Raw genomic sequence first — 23,188 nt, 5'->3', positions numbered from 1 at the left:
GATGAAGTAGAATCATATTTTTTGCATGCACTAAACTTTATCAGCATGCACAAGAGACAAATGTACCCTGACAAAAACGCACCAAAAAAATGCAACGTGTGAACATAGCCTAAGGCATCCAAACCTCTTAGAATCCGTTCATATTTTATTTATTTATTCCATTGTAGAAATTTTAGAGAGCTGTAATGCAACATACTTCCAACATATGCCCACTGTAAAGGCACATTTTTAAAATAAGGATTTTTGTGTACTCACCGTAAAATCCTTTTCTCCGAGCCATTCATTGGGGGACACAGACCGTGGGTGTATGCTGCTGCCACTAGGAGGCAGACACTAAGTGATACAAAGAAAGTTAGCTCCTCCTCTGCAGTATACACCCTCCTGCTGGCTCTCAGCTAACCAGTTCGGTGTAAAAGCAGTAGGAGATCAATAACAACATGTGAGGTTACAGCATGCAATATTATATATCAACATATGAGCTTACAGCATGTCATATTATATATGGAGAGTATAGCATATCAGATTATCATATTATACATGAGAGTATAGCATATCAGATTATAAAAAAAGCATAAGCCAATACCAGGGTGGGAGCTGTGTCCCCCAATGAATAGCTCGGAGAAAAGGATTTTACGGTGAGTACACAAAAATCCCTATTTCTCCATCGTCTCATTGGGGGACACAGACCGTGGGATGTCCCAAAGCAGTCCCTGGGTGGGGACAACATCAGATCAGGCCCTGTGTAACCGCTACTTACAAGTGCGCCACCGCGGCCTGCAGAGTCCGCCTGCCCAGACTCCCATCTGTGGAAGTGTGGGAATTATAGTGCTTCAAGAATGCATGCGGACTGGACGAATCCGCAAGCTTGCAGGCGTGTCTTGTCGACGCCTGGTGCCTAGAACCCACGATAGACAGGGAGATAGGCTGACATCCAACACGGAAGGACTCCTGGATGGTGAAAGGAATCCACCAGGCTAACATGGCCGATGAAATGGCTAAAACCCTTCCCGTAAACGTCAGGAAGCCTTCCTCTTACCGTCAGGAAGCTCAAGATACAGTGTCCAACCTTCGGAAGGACGCCGTCCTCGAGACGTACCTACTCCGAGCACTCACTTCGTCCGGAATATGGGGAACTCATTCCATTTTGTGGACTGGTGCCGAAAAAGATGAGGGAAGAACTATTCCCTCATAACAGTGGTAGTACAATACTACCACGGGGATGGCCTGAGGACAACATTGCCTTGAAGGAAATAAGGGAAAAAAGTCTGAAAGCACCGAGCAGTTACCACCGAAGACTCGTCAGGGTGAGGATATCACAGAGAAAAAAGGGCGACCTTCCCTGATAGTAAGGTTTGTCCGGATCAAAAAAGGAGCCTACTGTAAGACTCCTAGGACCATTAAGGTCCCAATGATCTAACGGTATGCGATAGGGAACATAGGGAAGAACTACGTGAGAAACTCCCTGCGAGAAAGTCCCTACTTGCAGTTTTGTTGTAGAAAGGCAGAAAGCTACCAGCTCCGCAAGCAAAAAAAACGAGGAACACTGGGGCCCTTTCTGCTTCCTAAAAGCTTTCGGAAGTAGTAGAAGGGAGTTATGGAAACTGGTACCGCGGAAGAAAAAGAGCATGCAGTGCGATGGCTTTTGGATCTCGAGGCCGAACCACGAACTCAAGTACATAGGCGATCAGACTGGACACCATCCGAACTACAACTGAAGAGCTCCAGTGAAGGCAGGTCTGATGGAAGACTTCCAGGTGAAGTTCCCACTCATTTGAGGCGAATCCTTGACGGCTGAATATGTTCACCGCCCAGAGTTATACTCCAGGGATATGTACTGCCGAGATCACCGAATGATAGATCTCGGCTCATCAGAGAATGTGAGGTACCTCGGCCATGGCACCTGAACGTGGGTACCTGTTAGATGATTGACGTATGGCACAGCCGTGGCATTGTCCACTTGAATTCAGATGGGTTGACCTGCCAGAAGACAGTGGACCTACTGTAAGACTACCGTTCGGATCTCCAGAGCAATGACCGGGAGAAGAGGACTGGCATTGGTAGTTACTAGTAACCGTTGAACCGGGAGAAAGGCCTTGGATGAAGAAGGAGCTCAGACTATCGTCTGAAAGTCTGTCTGACTTGCTGAAAACGAGCGGAGCGAAGGAAACTGCTTCCATTATCGTCACCATTTTTCCTCAGAACCCTCCCAGCAAATCGAATGAAATGAGGGGATGAGTGATCAAGTGCGCGAGCTCCCTGTTGAAGGGGCATGACCTTGTCTGGAGGGAGGATTACCGTCCTTCTGGAAGTGTACCGGATTATCCTCAAAAAGGATATCTGCTGGGCTGGAAATGAGGAGAACTTGTCTAAGTCTAGCTTCCAGCCCAGGAGAGAGGGTATCGCAAGTGATATAGAATACTTAGCGTAGTCCTGGAAGGGCAGCTAGACAGTCGGCCAAACAGGGCAGGACAACCACGCCTCTAGGTGCAAGAGGAACATGACAGCCACCATGAGCCTTGCAAACACTCTGGGTGAGGTAGCAAGACCGAAGAAAAGGTCGTGACTTGAAAATGCTGCTCACCAGTGGAAAAGCGAAGGAATTTTTGAAGAGGGCAAGCATCCCGAATGTCGATGGATGCCAGAAACTCCACCTTTTCCTGTTGAAGTAATGGCTGAGCGGAGGAACTCCATTTGAAGAAGGAGGAGAACCTTGTGAAAGGTTGTTAGAAGTTTGAGGTCCAGGCTCAGTCTTACTTTTCGTTCCCCTTTTTGGAACCAACATCCCTTAGATCTAGACTGTCCTGGACAACCCTTCCACTGCTGGTCGGGGCAGTAGGAACGTACGATCCTTTGTTAGTCTCCCGCTCAAAAGATTTGATGGACCAGTTGAACTGTCTTCAGGAAAAGGGTACTGGGGTGAATCAAAGTAGTTAAGGTTTCCAGCCAGGAGACCATTGCTCTAGCAATCCATGCGGCGGCTAGGGAGAACTGGACCCGAAGCCGCAAAACGGAACGAACCAGATTTGCTATCTGACAGACCGTGGCATTTTCAATTGATGACACATCGGGCAGGGATACTGGTAGGTATACCACAGGAGATTCTACCCGGTTAATCTGCCAAGTGGCAGAATGCGCGGCTGCATCCAGCAGGTCATAGTCTCTTGCCATCGCCGCTCTCTTTTGACAGTGCAGAGTTAAAAATTAGAAACCCTCGATCCACCATCCTCTTAACAGGGAAGTGGAGAGGGAACATCCGCCTTCTTGCATCTTCTTTTAAATAGTGGTGATGCAGAGGGGGTGCTCAGACACCCGAAAAGGGTGCCTCTGTACATCCACAGAGTTCAGGTCTCCGGGTGGACAGGACAGGTTGCCTGGCGTTAGGCCTGGATGCAGAAGAGGATACATGGAGGCGACACTCCGTGTGCCCGTCTGTTGATGGTGTGCGGAGATCGGAGTCCTTTAAAGGACCCGTCGCCCTTAAAAATCAGACCAGGCATGGCATCCCACGTAGAGGCTTCTGTCCAGTGAATCGCATGTCCGGACTGGATGGCAAATGCTGTAGGAGGGAGTTTAGTCTCCTTATGAGAGACACTGCGTAGTCTAGAGCAGGACCGGAGTCCTCGTCAATGTACAGAGATTGGTTAAAGATATAAATAGGCGAGTTCATCCTTTACTGAAGCTCTGGCAAGTCCAGGTCCAAGGCAATATCCGATCCGTGTTCAGTCTTGTTCTCAGCAAATCCTTGGAGAGAGATCATGAAATGAAAACTTCTGTTTTCTAAATGCCTGTACATTTCTAGAATACTCGTGGCCCCTGCTAGCCGACGGATCCCATGTAGGAGAGGGACCATGTATTTGGTCCTGCGAGCACTCCGAGCCACAGAGGGATCACGGAGGGATTCAATCTCCTGGTCAGAGAAACCATGGGTTGCGGCAGTGACGAAGTCCACAGAGAGAACTAGGTACACTGGGAAAAAACTGGGATCAGTGGCGGAGGGCTCCTCATTTATGACCGGCTTCGGATTGGTCATGTGCCTTTAAGACCAGGGAATACTGGTCGTTTGCCTTTAAGACCAGGGAATACTGGTCGTGTGCCTTTAAGACCAGGGAATACTGGTCGTGTGCCTTTAAGACCAGGGAATACTGGTCGTTTGCCTTTAAGACCAGGGAATACTGGTCGTGTGCCTTTAAGACCAGGAATACTGGTCATGTGCATTTAAGACCAGGGAATACTCCTTTAGATAAAATCTCGCAGAGAGCGAGAAGCGCCAATTCGGGGGGGGAGCCACAGGCAAGACATGGGCAGAGCCTCGAGACTTCCATGAATAGGCCCAAGCCGGGGCATAAATTTCTGCAGCCGGCGCCAACGGTAGAAGAGCGTTGCAGTGGCCGAGAAAATTGAGCGCTTCTGTGCCAGGTGGGACGCGCCAGAAAAGCGGGCAGAGCCGCCTTAGGGCGCCATAGTGCGCTTCCGGGGTGCGGACTACACATCGGCTGAAGCTGGGGACTAAATTTTTGCAGCCGGAGCGTTACCTCAGGGAGGTGGGTCACAGGGAAGCCTGTGACTGCTTGTGAATATCCCACTGCAGAGGCCCATCGCTGACAGGATCCACTCACCATTGGTGCGCGTCCCGGCATGGAGCCGCTGCGGATGTCGGGTATTGCAGCGTGGACGGTGCAGGGACAGAGGGCTAAACCTCAATCCATCATCCCTTTGTTCGGGAGGTGGAGAGGAACCGTCCACCTCCTTGTGCCATCCGCTTTCACAGTGGTGGGACACTGGGGGCTGCTCGGACGCCATAGAGAGGGGCCTCTGTACATCCACGGAGTTCAGTCCCCGGGTGGACAGGGCCAGTTGTCCAGCATTAGGCCTGGCTCCAGGAGAGGATACATGGATGCGACACTCCATGTGGTCGCCTGCTGCTGGTGTGGGGAGATCGGGACCGTGAAGGAACCGTCGCCCCCCGAAGTGAGTTGGGCGGGGCTCCGGCAGTTGGCGGGGATTTGAACTGCGGCCTAGTCCAGCTGAAAAAGCCAGGGACTAAATTTATGGAGCCTGCCGGTGGAGCGCGTCGGCGGGCCACGACGTACCGCCGAATGATTGCCACACCTTCCCACGCAGGCAGCGTGAGGAAGCAAACTACTCACCGCCACCGAGCAGAGATGCAGCCTCCATTGCTAGGGAATAAGCTCAATCGATCCTCCCTTTGCCGGGGGATGGAGAGCCTCTGTCCATCTTCATATGTGCCTGCCGCAGGGGACTTACGGCTACTGTGTGGACTACATGACGCCGTTAGGTGAAGGCTTGATAGCGGTGGAGCCCGGGAGATGCACTTAAAGAGCCAATACTCTATGTGCTCGCCATCTTAGGCTGGGTTCACATTGCGTTAATGGTGTCCGTTAGACGGACTACGTTACACCGCGGCATAAACGCGGTGTAACGTAGTCCGTTACGACCGCCATTGACTGCAATGTCGGACGCATCGCTAGTGCACGCCCATTGCATGCCCACAATGGGCGTGCGCTAGGGATGTGCCGTCATTGAGGGACGGACCCTGAGACGTCGGCTGCAGCGTTTCCGGGTCCGTCACTGCTAGCGCAGATAGAGCTAGCAGATGCTCTATCTGTGCTAGCGCGATGTAAACTTCGGCACTTGCGTGAACTGCAGCCCGTTAGCGTATGTGCTGAACGGGCTGCTGCTAACGCAGTGTGAACCCAGCCTTACAGGGGGAGATCGGGACCGTATAGGAACCGTCGCCCTGGCGTAGATTAGGCGTGCCCCATTCGTCGCAGGAAAGGTATGGGGAGGTATACTCGCCGTGCTTGCCTGTTGATGATTCGGGGGAGAGCAGACCCTAGAAAGGAATCCGTCGCCCCCTTCACTCCGTTAATTAAAAAATAAAAATTTACATTAAATAAAAAATGTTGGCGTCTGGACAGACCCAAGTGCCTCCTACAGACACTAAGCAACAACTGGTTAGCTGAGAGCCAGCAGGAGGGTGTACACTGCAGGGGAGGAGCTAACTTTCTTTGTTTCACTTAGTGTCAGCCTCCTAGTGGCAGCAGCATACACCCACGGTCTGTGTCTCCCAATGAGGCGATGGAGAAAAACTGTTTTACAGAAAAAAAGAAGCAGATTTATTTCCATACAGCGAACAATAAAAAAAGATATACGCTGATGGGTATTGGCCTAGTGTATTTTAAGAGGACACCCTTTCAGCACAACCTACTATACTTTTTCAGCAGGTTTAAAATACACTGCTCAAAATAATAAAGGTAACACTAAAATCCCACATCCTAGATATCACTGAATGAAATATTCCAGTTGTAAATCTTTATTCATTACATAGTGGAGTGTGTTGAGAACAATAAAACCTAAAAATGATCAATGTAAATCACAACGAATAACCCATGGAGGTCTGGAGTTAGAATGATACTCAAAATCAAAGTGGAAAATTAAGTTACAGGCTTATCCAACTTCAGTGGAAATGCCTAAAGACAAGGAAATGATGCTCAGTAGTGTGTGTGGCCTCCACATGCCTGTATGACCTCCCTACAACGCCTGGGCATGCTCCTGATGAGGCGGCGGATGGTCTCCTGAGGGATCTCCTCCCAGACCTGGACTAAAGCATCCACCAACTCCTGGACAGTCTGTGATGCAAAAGGAAAAAAAGAGGGTCTGACAGCACTCACTTCTTCTCTTTACCATTTGGGATATGTTTTGGTGTATAGTTGTTTATAATGTGGATACATGATTTGTCTGCGATACCTTGTAGACTAATTTGGGTTTAGGAGGTATGTTTTTATGCTATACTTGGTGATGATATTGTCTATCTATGTTACCCTGGTGATTCATTTGGATCGCGATCATATGGAGTTGTTGCTGATGACGCATATGCGCTGTACTACCATGACGTGCTCCCACTGCAATTGCATGCTGGAGTTTCGTCTGTGGTGCAGCGCGCCTGCGGTGCGTCTCCGATGGAATCTGCGATATGGATTACATGGGTTGCCCTGACGACCTGTCCGGGTCGCGGTCACGTGAGACGGCCTGGTGGTGACGCACACGCGTTGCAGGGCCTGGGAGTGCTCCTATTGCGGTCACGTGATGGGGGCTCGCCCAGTGCACTGTGCGCCTGCGCTTCCATGGTGCGTCTCTGGTGAACCTGAGCGACCCAGCAGTGAACCCAGGTATTTAACGCAGGATGATGACCTAGGCATGTTCCCATCTAAGGAAGGGGCTATTGTATTAGGTAGAATAGCTGTGCTTTATGTATTAAGTTAGATGATAGGATGCTGAATCTCTTGGCGCCGATATTCCGGATTGGACTTCATTGTTCCTATGACAATCTTTTTTCAACGCGGCTGATTTGCTGGTGATCCCTATGGAAACGACGATGCATGGAGTGGATTCCTCGACCAGGGGATAAACAAAGAAAAGATCTTTTGCTTTGTATCTATTATTGTAACTACTTATGAGCTACAGGTGTGAGCGTTGATGGATGATGTGCATATATATATATATATATATATATATATCTGATGTCTGTTATATGTGATACTTTTGTAAGTTGTTGTATGTGGGTGGTGCTTAATGGTGATTGGTGCACTGTGTGGCATTCACACTATTTAAGATAGCCCAGTATGCTGTATTGTATGCTTGAAAAAGACCACTTTGTGGTCGAAACGTTGCTGTACCATGGCTGAATAAAATACTTTTTGAAGATATTTACACCCGAGTGGAGCGCTGTTCATTGGATGTTGGACAGTCTGTGGTGCAACGTGACGCTGGTAGATGGTGCGAGACATGATGTCCCAGATGTGTTCAATCGGATTCAGGTCTGTGGAACGGGTGGGCCAGTCCATAGCTTTAATGCCTTCATCTTGCAGGAACTGCTGACACACTCCAGCCACTTGAGGTCTGGCATTGTCCTGCATTAGGAGGAACCCAGGGCCAACCGCACCAGCATATGGTCTCACAAGGGGTCTGAGGATCTCATCTCGGTACCTAATGGCAGTCAGGCTACCTCTGGCGAGCACATGGAGGGCTGTGCAGCCCTCCAAAGAAATGCCACCCCACACCATTACTGACCCACTGCAAAACCGGTCATGCTGAAGGATGTTGCAGGCAGCAGATCGCTCTCCACAGTGTCTCCAGACTCTGTCACGTCTGTCACATGGGCTCAGTGTGAACCTGCTTTCATCTGTGAAGAGCACAGGGCGCCAGTGGCAAATTTGCCAATTCTGGTGTTCTGTGGCAAATGCCAAGTGTTCCGCATGGTTTTGGGCTGTGAGCACAACCCCATCTGTGGAAATCAGGCCATCCTCATGGAGTCGGTTTCTAACCGTTTGTGTAGACACATGCACATTTGTGGCCTGCTGCAGGTCATTTTGCAGGGCTCTGGTAGTGCTCCTCCTGTTCCTCCTTGCACAAAGGCTGAGGTAACGGTCCTGCTGCTGCGTTGTTGCCCTCTTACGGCCCCCTCCACGTCTCCTGGTGTACTGGCCTGTCTCTTGGTAGCGCCTCCAGCCTCTGGACACTATGCTAACAGAAACAGCAAACCTTCTTGCCAGAGCTCGCATTGATGTGCCATCCTGGATGAGCTGCACCACCTGAGCCACTTGTGTGGGTTGTAGAGTCCGTCGTATGCTACCACGAGTGTGAAAGCACAACCAACATTCAGAAGTGACCAAAACATCAGCCAGAAAGCATTGGTACTGAGATGTGGTCTGTGATCCCCACCTGCAGAACCACTCCTTTACTGAATGTGTCTTTATAATTGCAAATAATTTCCATTTGTTGTCTGTTCCATTTGCAAAACAGCACGTGAAATTGATTGTCAAACAGTGTTGCTTCCTAAGAGGACGGTTTGATTTCACAGAAGCTTGATTTACTTGGAGTTATATTCTGTTGTTTAAAGGGAACCTGTCACCCCCCCCCCCCCCCCCCGACGTTTTTATCTAAAAGAGCCACCTTGCGCAGCACTAATGCTGCATTCTGTCAAGGTGGTTCTTTTATTTGGGGTCCCTTCCAACGCTGCAATATTAGTTTTTTTTAATTTGCCCGCCATACCTGTATTCTGTCCAGGAGGCATGTCTTTTCCCCAAGGACACAAACGCCTCCCAGCCATCACTCGACCCCTCCGTGCGCCGCCTCCTGTGCCTTCAATGACGTCCCCGGCGCCTGCGCTGTAAATTCCTTTTTCGTGGCATGCGCAGTTTGCGCTACCCTTCGACTTACATCACACGATTGGAACTTACAGTGAAGGTGCCAGGGACGTTATTGAAGGCACAGGAGGCTGCGCCCGGCGGGGCCAAGTGATGGCTGGGAGGCGTTTGTGCCCGGGGGAATAGATATGCCCCCCGGACAGACTACAGGTATGGCGGGCAAATTAAAAAAACGAATATTGCAGCGTTGGAAAAGACCCCAAATAAAAGAACCACCTTGACAGAATGCAGCATTAGTGCTGCACAAGTTAGCTCTTTTAGTTAAAAACGCCAAGGGGGGCTAACAGGTTCCCTTTATTTTTTTGAGCAGTGTATATTCCCATAAATAATCCTAACCTCGGTCAATCATGAAGACAAGTCCAAGATCGGGTTTTCTTTCCTTCTGAATATTCTCTTCATCTTCAAGGAGGTCTTTCCACATTTCATATGCCATCTGTAAATAATGTATATATAACAATACAGGTAAGTCAGCTGACTGCTCTTGAAGAACATGGTCACCATTGTAAGAAATATATACTAAGACCATACTAAGGATCTGGGGGCATGCATTACGGGTGGAAGAAAGGCGATTCCTGAAGCTAAATAGGAAATGGTTCTTTAGTCTATGTGCACATGTTCAGGATTTCCTGCAGACATTTCCTGAGCAAAACCGGACATTTTCTGCAAGAAATCCGCATGCGTTTTTCTCGCGGTTTTGATGTTTCTTTTTCTGGAGCTTCCCAATGCATTAAATAGCGGAAAAACGCGAAAAATCCGCAAAATTAATGAACATGATGCGTTTTTTACCGCGATGCGGTTTTTTTGCAGAAAAAAATGCATCATGTGCACAAAAATTGCGGAATGCGTTTTTATAGCGAAAAAACACGAAAAAAAATTGAAAAATCCGCAACGTGTGCACACAGCTTTACAGTTAGGACAGTCAGACTGTGGAATGCCCTACTGCAAAAAGCAGTAATGTTAGCCACTACATAAGATTTTAAAAAAGGGCTGGACTATATCCTCAGTACATAACATTGTGGGATATAGATAATTTAATGACAAAACATTTATAATTGGTGGAGAAAGGTTGAACTTGATGAACTTAGGTATTTTTTCAACCTAGGTAACTACCGTATATACTCGAGTATAAGCCGACCCGAGTATAAGCCGACCCCCCTAATTTTGCCACAAAAAACTGGGAAAACTTATTGACTCGAGTATAAGCCTAGGGTGGAAAATGCAGCAGGTACCGGTGAATTTCAAAATTAAAAATAGATACTCCATACCGTTCATTATCGCCCCATAGATGCTCCACATAAAGCTGTGCCACATATAATGCTCTGCACCGTTCATTATGGCCCCATAGATGCTCCACATAAAGCTGTGCCATATATAATGCTCTGCACCGTTGCCCCATAGATACTCCACATAAAGCTGTGCCATATATACAATGCTCTGCACCGTTGCCCCATAGATACTCCACATAAAGCTGTGCCATATATACAATGCTCTGCACCGTTGCCCCATAGCTGTGCCATATATATAGTGCTCTGCACCGTTGCCCCATAGCTGTGCCATATATATAATGCTCTGCACCGTTGCCCCATAGCTGTGCCATATAGTGCTCTGCACCGTTGCCCCATAGCTGTGCCATATATATAGTGCTCTGCACCGTTGCCCCATAGCTGTGCCATATAGTGCTCTGCACCGTTGCCCCATAGCTGTGCCATATAGTGCTCTGCACCGTTGCCCCATAGCTGTGCCATATAGTGCTCTGCACCGTTACTGCCCCATAGCTGTGCCATATAGTGCTCTGCACCATTGCCCCATATCTGTGCCATATAGTGCTCTGCACCGTCCATTATTGCCCCATAGCTGTGCTGCTGCAATAAAATAATAAAACACATACTCACCTCTCTTGCCGCAGCTCCTCATCGTCCCGTCCCGGCGTCTCTCCGCACTGACTGATCAGGCAGAGGGCGGCGCGCACACTATATGCGTCATCGCGCCCTCTGACCTGCACAGTCAGTGCGGAGAGACGCCGGGAAGACAGAGCGGCGCCCGGCGTGTGGAACGAGGGAAGGTAAATATGACATACTTACCTGCTCCCGGCGTCCCGCTCCTTCCCCCGGACAGCTGTTCTTCGGTGCCGCAGCCTCTTCCTCTATCAGCGGTCACCGGCACCGCTGATTAGAGAAATGAATTATGCGGCTCCGCCCCTATGGGAGGTGGAGCAGCCTATTCGTTTCTCTAATGAGCGGTCCCACGTGACCGCTCAGGGGAAGAGGCTGCGGCACCCGGAGACCGTGGGACGGGCAGGGGGAGCGACAGGATCGCCGGGACTAGGTAAGTATGCCTCAGCGCCCTCTCCCCCTCACCCGCCGACCCCACCACCGATCATGACTCGAGTATAAGCCGAGAGGGGCACTTTCAGCCCAAAAATTTGGGCTGAATATCTCGGCTTATACTCGAGTATATACGGTATATACAGTGGCATGAAAATGTTTGGGCACCCCTGGTCAAAATTTACTGTTATTGTGAACAGTTAAGCAAACTGAAAAGATCTCTAAAAGGCCTACAGGTAAACATTTCCGTTGTATTTTAGACCAAAAAAAAAAAAAAAATTAATAATTATATATACATCAATTATATATATATATATATATATATATATATATATATATATATATATATATATATATATATATATATATATATATATATATATATATATATATATATATATATATATAATTTTTTTTTTTACATTTTAAAAATTATAAAAAGGAAATGAGCCAATGCAAAAGTTTGGAGATTTGTGTACTCAGATAACTTTGATGAAGGTTTCAGACCTTAATTAGCAAATTTTCCAGCTTTATAAAAACCCGGTCTTCTCTAACATTGTGCCAAAAAAACAGCAGCCATGGGTTCTTCTAAACAGCTGCCCAGCACACTGAAAATGAAAGTGGTGGAGGCCTACAAAGCAGGCGGCTATAAGACTGCAAAATACCTTCAGAAAAATTTAGCAGACTCCGGAGTTGTGGTAAATTGTTTTATTGTTCAAAGACATCTGAACAAATATGGCCTTCAATGGGGAGTCATCAGAAGAAAACCTCACATGCGCCCTCACCATAACATGCACTGTCAGAAGTATCCAAAAGAGCATCTAAACAACTCTGATGCATTTTGGAAACAAGTCCTGTACACCACTGAGGTTAAAATAGAACTCTTTGGACACAATGATCAAAAGGTATGTGTGGAGGAAAAAATGGGCACAGAATTTTTGGAAAAGAACATCTCGACAACCATTAAGCATGTGGGTGGATCAATCATGCTTTGGAGTTGTGTTGCAGCCAATTTAATGGGGAACATATCACAGATAGAGGGAAGAATGGATTCAATAAAATTTCAACAAATTCTTGATGCAAACATAACACCATCTGCAAAAAAGCTAAAGTTGAAAAGAGGATGGCTTCTACAAATGGATTATGATCCTAAACAAACATCAAAATCCACAATAGACTACCTCAAAAGGTACAAGTTGAAGGTTTTACAATGTCCATCACAGTCCCCTGATCTGAACATTAAAGTCTGTGCCTAGACCTCAAAATAGCAGTGCATGCAAGGCGACCCAGGAATCACACAGAAGGGGGTGCTAGTAGGTACTAACGACGCAGGGTGCCCTAACTTTTGCATTGGCCCATTTTACTTTGCTTAATTTTTAAAATGTAAAAGATGAAAACATTTAATTTTGTGGCCTAAACTACAAAGGAAATGTGTCATCTTTAACGATAGGCCTTTTAGAGATATTTCACCTTCAACTTGCTTAACTAATTTTGACCAGGGGTGCCCAAACTTTTACATACCACTATAATATATATATATACACACACATATATATAAGAAGCACAATACTATAATATTACCTTAGCACTCTTTCCTATCCCATAGACCTTTGACATTGGTCCAAAGATAGAATTCAGCAATTGAAGAGCCTTGACCACAGTTCCAATCCACCGTTGGTCTCCTTCCTTAAAGATATAAAAAAAAATACCCACCACTTTATGCTCCATCAGAGATGTTACACAGCAAGTCACTAATGAGACAGTGAAGGCTCTTAGAGATCACCCACAATGGCCAATATTAGCAGAACTGAGAACTGCACAAACTATTATACCAAAGGTTACCTGCAGCTTCCTTGACATGTGCAGAGGTTTTATGGTAAGACTGTTAATAAGCTATTTTTCAATAGAAATTCAGATATGAAGTGACATACTGCATATCAGTTGTGTTTGTGCTCTGGACCAAAAAATCATTACAAAAAGGTTGTCCAAGAGATGTGTAAAAATGGACATGATAACGTCAAATAATTAAGTAACTCTAGCTCACCTGTTAAATTCCTCGCTGCTCGGATGGTCCTGCAAGTCCTTCCGCAGTGATGACGTTCTGACTACCTTCAGGTGGCCACTGCAGTCAATCACTGGCCTCCGTGTTCACCTGAAGCCAGAGATGATATTAGTAGTGAGGCCAGCAATTTGCTGCAGCGGTCAGGAGAAGGCAGTGTCATCACTCTATGAAACAAACAAAGACCATTAGGATCACTAAAGCAAGGGCTTCTTATATAAGATATGTATAGCAGATTTTGCTTTAAATTTAGCACCACAGCGTGGTCGCTGCATCCCACAGACTCCAGGAGACTTTTTAAGAACACTTTTAAGCACAAAGATTTACAGACAGTTAAGATGTCAGGTATAAGTATAGACCAGGGGTGCACACCTTGTTGTATGGGGGAAAACATGATGATTCTGTGTGGTCCTCAATCATTTGGGCACAGACATGGTTGTCTGGTGGCTGCTCACATGTTCAGTGTGGGAGCTAGGATGTAGTAAGAAGTATTAATGGTCTACTGTGTGGACATCGAGAGAGAATAGGATCTCTTGACCCCTGTTTAGCTCCTAATAAAGTAGTGAGGTGGAAGGTTGTGGCTTTCTCCAGTGCAGTTTATGAGAGTTGAGAAATGCCAAGTTGTTTCTGCAGTTTCCATGTTATACATTAGAAACAATCACATCCAGGATATAAATTACTTTGGAGTGCTGAATTGGGGAGAAAAACAACTCCATTCTGCTGATAGGTCCCAATGACTCCCATCTATCAGATATATACTCTTGATAAGTCATAAATGACTCAGATGGCAATGCCCCTTTGTATTTCACAGGTAGTGGTTTACTTGGGCAATATGGCATTTGTACTAAAAAGATTGCGCATCCCTGGTTATAGAGGGAGTCCAAAAAGTTAGAAAGTCAAGTACGTCCCCATGAACGTTCTCTTAATTCCTCCATACTTCAGAGGATAGCAGGAATATGCTAACCAAGAAGCAAGTGTGATTGAAAAATGTGTGTTTTCTGAATAATGATGTGTAGATAGATTTTCCTATCGATTGATAACAGACATTGACATTGTGGTGATTTCATATGTGCCAGCACTGTACTGCTCTCCTTGCGGGTAGTGACATACCTGACATGAAGGTGTAAGGAGACGTATAGGCCATGCACATCTGGATAAATAAAAATGAAAACTGCCTCTTCTGAGAGCAAGAGGACTTGAACACTAGCGCCACCTACTGGAAGCAGCAATCCTAAAAGGCAATATTGACCCTTTAAAGGGAACCTGTCACCCCGTTTTTTCAGTATGAGATAAAAATACCATTAAATAGGGCCTGAGCTGTGCTGGACAATAGTGTATTTTGTGTACCCTGGCGTAGTGGAGATGCGAACTCGGCTTCAGGAAAATGGCCGCCGCGATCCCCATCTGCGCACGCGCGGCATCCCGCGGCCATTTTCCTGAAGCCCCGGGCAGCAGAGCGCTCCATCTGCGCACGCAAGGCCTCAGGAAGATGGCCGCCGCCAGCGAAAAAGCGGAGAATAGCGCAGATCGCGCTCTTTTTCTTCAGCTGCGCAGTGCATTCCCCTGTTGGGCATGCGCAAACCACTACGCCACCAACGGAAAGATAAGCAAGATCTGGGGGAGAAGAAGTGATTTCACCACGACCATTTGACCAGACCACCTTGATTGACAGGCGAAAACGGCGACTTTGGTAAGGTATTTCGGCAGCATAGGTGGGGAATCAGGGTACACAAAATACACTATTGTCCAGCACAGCTCAGGCCCTATTTAATGGTATTTTTTATCTCATACGGAAAAAACGGGGTGACAGGTGCCCTTTAAAGAGCGTTGTCACATGATTTAGGAAAAAAGCCAAACTAGAAACACTATTGCAGACAAATGTTTCGGGTTATGTGCCCCTTCCTCAGTGCAGGAGATCCGATTTGGCTGTACGAGAAGCCTCTGTCTGGGATCTGAGAGGTAACGTGTCTTCTTGTGGAAAGTGACATGGAGGTGTAAGGAGACTTTTAGGCTATGCAATGCTCTTCTGGTAACTGACGAGAGGCAACACTCTGAAACATGTTTCGGCAAATAGGATAAAAGCCAAACCAGAAGCTCTAAGTCATGTGGCATGACTTTTTAAAGGGCTGAGATTGACTTTTAGGATAGCAACTTCCAATAGGAGACATTAGAGTTCAAGTCTTCTTCCTCTCTGAAGAGGCAATAGCACTGTAATACTCACAAGAAAATAGTCTCGATAAAATTCTGGTAGCTCCATACTGATGATATCATCATCCAAGGGGAGAAGATAAAAATGCCATTCATCACTGGTTACATCTGTGTAAAAAAAATCCCAAACTGTTTTTTTTGTCAGGATATTCCAGTTTAGCTTTCTCATTTTCATACATGCAAGTCCTCATACCGTTTACACTGCCTTATAACACTAGTTGTTATCTGTTAACCCCTCACCAACATATCACATACCATTACACCATATGCTGGCTCCTCAACCCTGATGGGAGCCTGAATTTTGCCGACAGGTGATAGTAGTATTATTCAATCATCATTTGCCTCAAAAAGACACATATGGAGCCAATCTCCACCCACGGCTGTTAACCTGACAATCTGTGACAGTGGCATTTACATTGTGCGTCTAAGAGGGATCCGCTGTTCTAATCGCCCATCAGCGCTGGCAACGTGATGGCAGGGAATGATGAGTTGCTATGACAGATGGAGGTCTGCTGTAGACCCGTGTGTGTGCATGACGGTACTCCTGTTAAAGTCAGCTCATGTTATGGATCTCAGAAAATGGAAAAACATCATTTTTATTTTTTTATTTACAAATTTGCTAATTTTTTTTCACCAATTAAAAAAAACATTATTCATTTCTGGCATCGCTGTAATCATCCAGACCTGGTGAATCATAGCGCCCAGTCATTTTACCTTATAATGAACTCGGTCACTAAGACTCCCCAAAAATCTATTGAAAATTTGTACTCTTTTTCACTACTTCGCTGGACGTGGAATTTTATTTCCAGTACATCACATGATAAAATGGATGATGTCTTTCAAAAATACAACTCATCCCGCAAAATAACAAGCCTTCAAGACTAAAAAATCATTTTAAAATTTTTTAAAAATGTATGTGGATGGGAGGGTGATGAAAGTGCAAAAATGGAAAAATCACAGGTTAGGGAAGGGGTTAATATTAATGTCAATTATCCCCACTACAAGAAACAAAATAAATTCAGATAATCATGATCTGCAGATCCAACTTACCTCCATAAACACCTTCCTGCTCCAAAATCATATCACATGTGTAAAACTAAAGAAAACAGTAGAAAAATACTTGGCACTTAAATTCAATGATTACAGGATGTGAATTCAGAGGCAGAAGATGAACGGATGGCGCTTACCCTCTGAGGACTAAAAATTATCTTGTACTTCCTGCTTACACCTGCTTTCTTGTCTGCCTTTACGAGATCTACGGAAGACAAATGAGGCATTTTATGCATCGTTTTTATGTCTATATGTCAGCAGATATCTCTTACTATCCTTAACTTTATGGGTGTTAGTAGTCTCTAAATTAGGAGGGGATCTTACATATCAGGTCATTTTGAAGAGACATATTCATTAAAGACTGGCCAAGAGATTTGTCAGATTCCCCAGTGTCACATGGAGCATTTCTATAAGTCACCATATCCCCACACAGATAAGGCGCCATTCACATGTCAGCGTGTCCGGTATGTGTGGTGACAGTCACACACGTATTCCCATTCAAATGTATGGGGGCGCACATGTCAGTGTGTTTCCACGGACAAAACATGTTGACATGTCCGTTTTTTGCTGGCAGCACAGTGCAATACGTCCTGCACACGTGCACACATGGACGACATTCATGTGTCATCAGTGTGACACGTACCGGTGTCTGGGAAAAGCAGTACAGTTAGCGCAGTCCCCAGGCGCCGGGTGCTGAATCCAGCTCTCAGCATTGTCGCCCAGACTCCCTCAGATGGTTAAAAAAATTAATGTGCACGCCATTTTTTTTCAATTTATTTATTTAATACGTGCGATACACAGACAATAGGATGCAGACTCCAACTCTCATCAGCGTTGCTTGGTCACAAGAAGACCAGGCTACAATGACGACGGTTGTAGCTCGCGTTATTCCCAGGAAGAGTGTGCTAACTACAACTGTCATCAGCGTCGCCTGCTCTCACTGATCACAGGCGACAATGATGAGAGCTGGATTTAGTACCCAGGAACTGCGCTAACTTTACTACTTTTCCCAGATGCCGGTACGTATCACACTCCTAGTGCACACGGATGGTATATGCATGCCACAGGGATGTTACACACGAACCTGGATATCACTGCTACTGGTTTTTACATTACCGTAAATATCAGGACGTGTGAAAGAGGCAGTGATCCTGGTGATACCTTGTATTGCCACTTTAAAGGGAATCTGTCAATATGATCATATCTCCTGAGCCATCCATATGAGAACATAGGTTATAGGAAGCTGAATAAAATTATACTTTGATATTTGCGATACGATGTCTTATTCCAGTGAAATCCACATTTTTTTCTAATATGTAAATGACCTATTCCGGGCTATAGGGAGGACGCTGTCTGGAAGATTACTCTGCCTCCAGAGCTTATTTTACATGAAGGTGGAGTTTCCAGTGTGATGTGTAATGGCCGCTCTCTGCTCTCCTGATCTCATTGCAGAGAAGGGTGTGATTATAAGGCCGAGCGTAGATTCCTCACACGAGAGAATCGGCCGAGTGTCATCTTAGTGTGGTCGGATTTTCTTGCATGATAGAATTGTATCACGTGTCAATAAGACTTAACTCCTTCACCACCTTGGGATTTTCAGTTTTTGTGTTTTTGTTTTTTGCTCCCCTTGCTCCCAAAGCAATAACTTCTATTTTATGACCATGTGAGAGCTTGTTTTTTGCAGGACGAGTTGTACTTTTGAATGACTCCATTGATTTTACCATATTGTGTACTGGAAAACGGGAAAAAAATTACAAGTGCGGTGAAATTGAAAAAAAAGTGCAATGCTACAGTTGTTTTTTTTCCCCCCATGTTCACTAAATGTAAAACTGACCTGCAATTATGATTCTCCAGGTCAATACAAGTTCGCAGATAAAAAATAACCTATACATGTTTGGTAAGCGGTGAGGAAAAAAAAAAAGTGCCATTTTTCGAGACCAGTAGTGTCTCCATTTTTCAGGATCTGGGGCTGGGTGAGGGCTTATTTTTTGGGTGCCGAGCTGACGTTTGTATTGATACTATTTTGGTGTGTATACGATCTTTGGCTCGCCTGTTATTGCAATGTTGCTGCGACAAAAACAACTTTTGTTTAGATTTTTTTCCCGTTATGCCATTTACCGATCAGATTAATTCTTTTTATATTTTGATAGGTTGGGTGTTTCAGAACAGTACAGTTTTCAGACCAGAAGTGTGAATTTTGTTATTTTATTTTATGGTTTTATTTTTAATGGGTCAAAATGGGGGTGGAACTTTTGCATTTTTGTTTTATATATTTTTTTTTTTATTTTATTTTTACTTTTTTACTTGCTACACATAGCAGGCTACATCATAGGTTGTAAAGTGGTTAAAGAGGTTGTCCACTTATCTTATATTAACCCATCCTAAGGATAGGCCATCAATGTCTGATCGGCCCGGGTCCACACCCGGCACCCCCACGATCATTACTTTCTCCATCTCCTCCGCAGATGTGCTGTGATCCTGTCATGCGAGGGCATCGGGGCACAGTAGCATGACACTCGGTTCTGGCGCTGATCAGAGAACACTACAATAAAATACAGTAACAGGCGATCAAAACATCATATCTACACCAAAATGGTATCAGTAAAAATGTCATTTCAAAGTGCAAAAAATAAACCATCACACAGCCAGAGATCCCAAAAAAATGAGAACGTTATGCATCTCAGAAAATAGCAACAAATAGCACCTCTTACATAAAAGAAAAACCTATAAGTGTTTGGTACCTGCATACTTGTACTGATCTGGGGAATCCTAGTGGCAGATTAATTTTACCATATATTGAACATGGTAACAAAAACCCCATAAAAATCATGGTGGAATTGTAATTTTTTTTTGCTATTATTTTCTGTGTTTTACAGTACAAGCACACTATGTGGCAGAATGAATGGTGTCATTCAAAAGTACAACTCGTCCCACATAAAACAAGCTCTCATATGGCTACATGGCTAGAAAAATAAAAAGTTATGGCTCTTGAAAGAAGGAAAAAAAACAAACAAAAAATCACCTGGGGGGGTGAGAGGGTTAAAATAATCTCTGGAGGCAGATTCTCACGGAGATCAATGTCTGGACCATAGTCCTGGACAGCTCATTTACATATAAAAAATACTTGGATTTCTCTGCAATAAGACACCAGGGGCAGATATCAGGGTATCATGTTATTCAGCCCCCTATGCCCTACATGCCCATATAGACGGCTCAGGCGGGTTGACCCTACTGACAGATTCCCTTTAAACATATACATAATGAGACTAGTGTTATACTTTTTTGTAGTAAGTGCAGAATATCTACTGAGCAACTCTGTGACAATCTGCGTCATCTTCCTGTGTGAATATGGTGCTGTATTTCCAAGTCACAAATGTTCCAACCCTTCAGTCTTCTAGGGCGTATTTCACAGCACAACCTCAGTCACATTATTACTTAGAAAAAAAAGAGGTGGTGATTGCAATATGAACATCCATCGGCTGGAAGAAGAAGAAAAATGACTTACTGGTAATATGCTTCACATGTTTGACACGTGGTCTGATTAGAAAGCACAATCTAGAGACAGATAGCACCAGAAAAAAGTTATTACAATATATGGAACAACGATGTTCTGCCATTACGTAGTATGTCTATCACTATCCCAAACATACATAACAGACCAGTCATAAGTAGACTTTAATGACTGTGAAAATCTCTTTTCTCTTTAAGAACGTGATAGAGATGTATGTGTGTGTGTGTGTACTTAACCAACACAATGTAACTCCAAGTCAATCACACTTCTGTGAAATCAACCTGTCCAGTTATGAAGCAACGCTGATTGTGAATCAATTTCTCCTGCTGTTGTGCAAATGGAACAGACAACACGTAGAAACGATAGGCAATTAGCAAGACAGACCCTATAAAGGAGAGGTTCTGAAGGGTGTGATCACAGACCATTTCTCTGTTCTCATCCTTTTTGGCTGTTATTTTGGTCACTTCTGCATTTTATCATTGCCCTCACCCCTAGAGGTACTGTGCAGTAGCATAAGGAGGTGTCTACAACCCACACAAGTGGCTCAGGTAGTGCAGCTCATCCAGGATGGTACAATAACACGAGCTGTGGCAAGAAGGATAGCTGTGTCTGTCAGCATAGTGTCCAGAGCATGGAGGAGATACCAGGAGACAGGCCACTACATGAGGAGATGTGCAGGAGGTCATAGGAGAGCAACAACCCAGTAGCAGGACCACTACCTCCTCCTTTGTTCAATGAGGAACAGGAGGAGCAGTGCCAGAGCCCGGCAAAATTACCTCCAACAGACTTTATGTGGCCTGTCCAACTCTTGAACAGGCCACATAAAGTTGACCATGAGAAAAGCATGGAGATTGTAAATCGATTCCAACTACTTTCAAGGACTGTCCCTGAGCCTTGTTGATGGACATAGCAAATACCAGTCGAACAGGAAACTGCAGGCGTTTAAAATCAAAAAGGCAAATCAGATGGAATGAGAGGAATTGTTGGAATGAAAACATCTTCTCCTGTGGCACATCCTTTCAAAATGGTTGCCTCAATTACATGTGGAAACAGGTTCTTAAGAGTCTTGTTCCATTACACAGCTTTGGTGGATCCAAATTTCTCAATAGCAGAATAGGTGCTCCAGGTTTTAGAAAGAGGTTGTGAGGAGGAAGTCCTTGTGGCTCCAAGGAATTGAGGAACTCAGTTGGATAAAATAATGCTTGAGCAGGGTCTATTACTGTATCCACTGACTTGTAGGTTGTGCACACACCTGGAAGGAGATTTAGAATTTGAAGATTGATCTTGTTCACGCTGTCATTTTTGGGAGCTAGAATAGCACTTTCACACAGCCAGCCAGAATTTTTGAAGTGAAGTTGAATGTTTGGAAAAACCTTTGCTTTCAACTCCTCAATGGAAGTCACAATGCAACAAAAGTTGCTTGGGAAGGTGATCTGTCCACTGGCTGAGTTTACTGGTGCCTAGCCAGCTCCAATAGTCAACAGCTGGCTCGAAAACAGTCCAGCAGAAACATCGCCTGTCATGTAGACCCTCATGTTTGTGTTCAGTGACATTTTCTTTACTTTTCTCCAAAGGTACGATGCTTTGAGACAGGCATCGAGTTCGTCTGCAGGGGTTGATCTTGGAATAACAGGTAGTGTTTGGCGGAAGTCACCTGCCAAAACAACAACTACTCCTCCCATGATATATTTGTTGCTACGCAGGTCTTGCAGCAGTCTGTCCACTGCTTCCAGAGCCCTTTTGTGTGACAGGGTGCATTCATCCCAAATGATGGCACTGCATTTTTGAAACAATTTGGCCAGTCCTGATCCCTTGGCAATATTACACACGGGGCTGTCACTATGAGACAGGTTAAGTGGTAGTTTGAATGTCGAATGTGCTGTCCTGCCACCTTTTAAAAGTGTAGCTGCAATTCCAGAAGATGCCACTGCAAGTGCAATCTTTTTTTGTTGTCGAAATTTTGCCAGGAGCAAGTTTATTACAAATGTCTTTCCTGTTCCTCCTGGAGCATCAAGGAAGACAATCCTACCTTTGTTGGTTTCACTGAAACTTAAAATGTAGTTATAGGCGTCCCTTTGATCTGGTACCAATATTGGCTTGTTCTGAGACACAAATGCTGTCAGTTCATCTATATTGTAGTTTGTTTCGATGAAAATCTCCCTACCCATTTGGATGCCTTCGGGATTTTTTATTGGAGCAGGCAAACCAAGCAACTGTAAGGCTTTTCCTGACATTGCTATGCACTGATCTTCAAGGAGCATTAAAGTTTCACTGAACATTTCCTCAGTGAAGTTGATGAGTTGCTGAGGATTTTCCCTTCTTTCTAAGCTGCATGAGGATGTCCTCACTGAGATCAGTTTTGTACTTTGTCCAAATCTCAAGAGGATTTGAAATGCTACAGGTTGTTAGAATAATAGCAAAGAGGTGTCTTTGTCGCTTTGGGGTTTGTGTGGCTGCTGCTTAACTGAGGATCATGTCCCAGTGTCCATCATTTTCCAGAAGTCCTTTTCTTCGGCAAGCTTCGCTGAATGTTTCACACACATGGCTTCCGATGGTCTTCAGGTCAGAAAATGATTTAGGTGCAAATGAAGAGAAGGACAACGCCACACCAGGATGTGAAAAAAGCAACTCACATTTTTATTCTGCCTCCTGCGGCAATGTTTCGGTCCGAAGACCTTTATCAAGCACAGTGAAAGGACGTTCCAACCACCATTATATACCCTTAAACACACGCCATTAATTAACTAACAACCAATGGGGTAACTATATCAAATTAGAAAAAACACATCATAATACAATATACACATAA

The 23,188-nt window shown here is 45.1% G+C and overlaps 1 protein-coding gene across 1 annotated transcript in view; it reads right to left on the bottom strand.

Annotated features, from left to right (window-relative positions):
- VPS33B (VPS33B late endosome and lysosome associated) overlaps positions 1–23,188 on the bottom strand; it is a 112,100-nt gene that overhangs the window by 51,260 nt on the left and 37,652 nt on the right. Inside the window, exons 5-10 of the mRNA XM_077263547.1 lie at positions 20,374–20,423; positions 17,006–17,073; positions 16,869–16,914; positions 15,832–15,926; positions 13,133–13,237; positions 9,564–9,660 (exon numbers count right to left, since the gene is read on the bottom strand). Of these exons, the coding sequence (XP_077119662.1) occupies positions 9,564–9,660; positions 13,133–13,237; positions 15,832–15,926; positions 16,869–16,914; positions 17,006–17,073; positions 20,374–20,423 (461 nt within the window). The remainder of the gene's footprint in view (positions 1–9,563; positions 9,661–13,132; positions 13,238–15,831; positions 15,927–16,868; positions 16,915–17,005; positions 17,074–20,373; positions 20,424–23,188) is intronic.

This window comes from Ranitomeya variabilis, chromosome 5 (genome assembly GCF_051348905.1).
Source record: "Ranitomeya variabilis isolate aRanVar5 chromosome 5, aRanVar5.hap1, whole genome shotgun sequence".
NCBI lineage: Eukaryota > Metazoa > Chordata > Amphibia > Anura > Dendrobatidae > Ranitomeya > Ranitomeya variabilis.
This window is presented reverse-complemented; position numbering and strand designations above follow the sequence as displayed.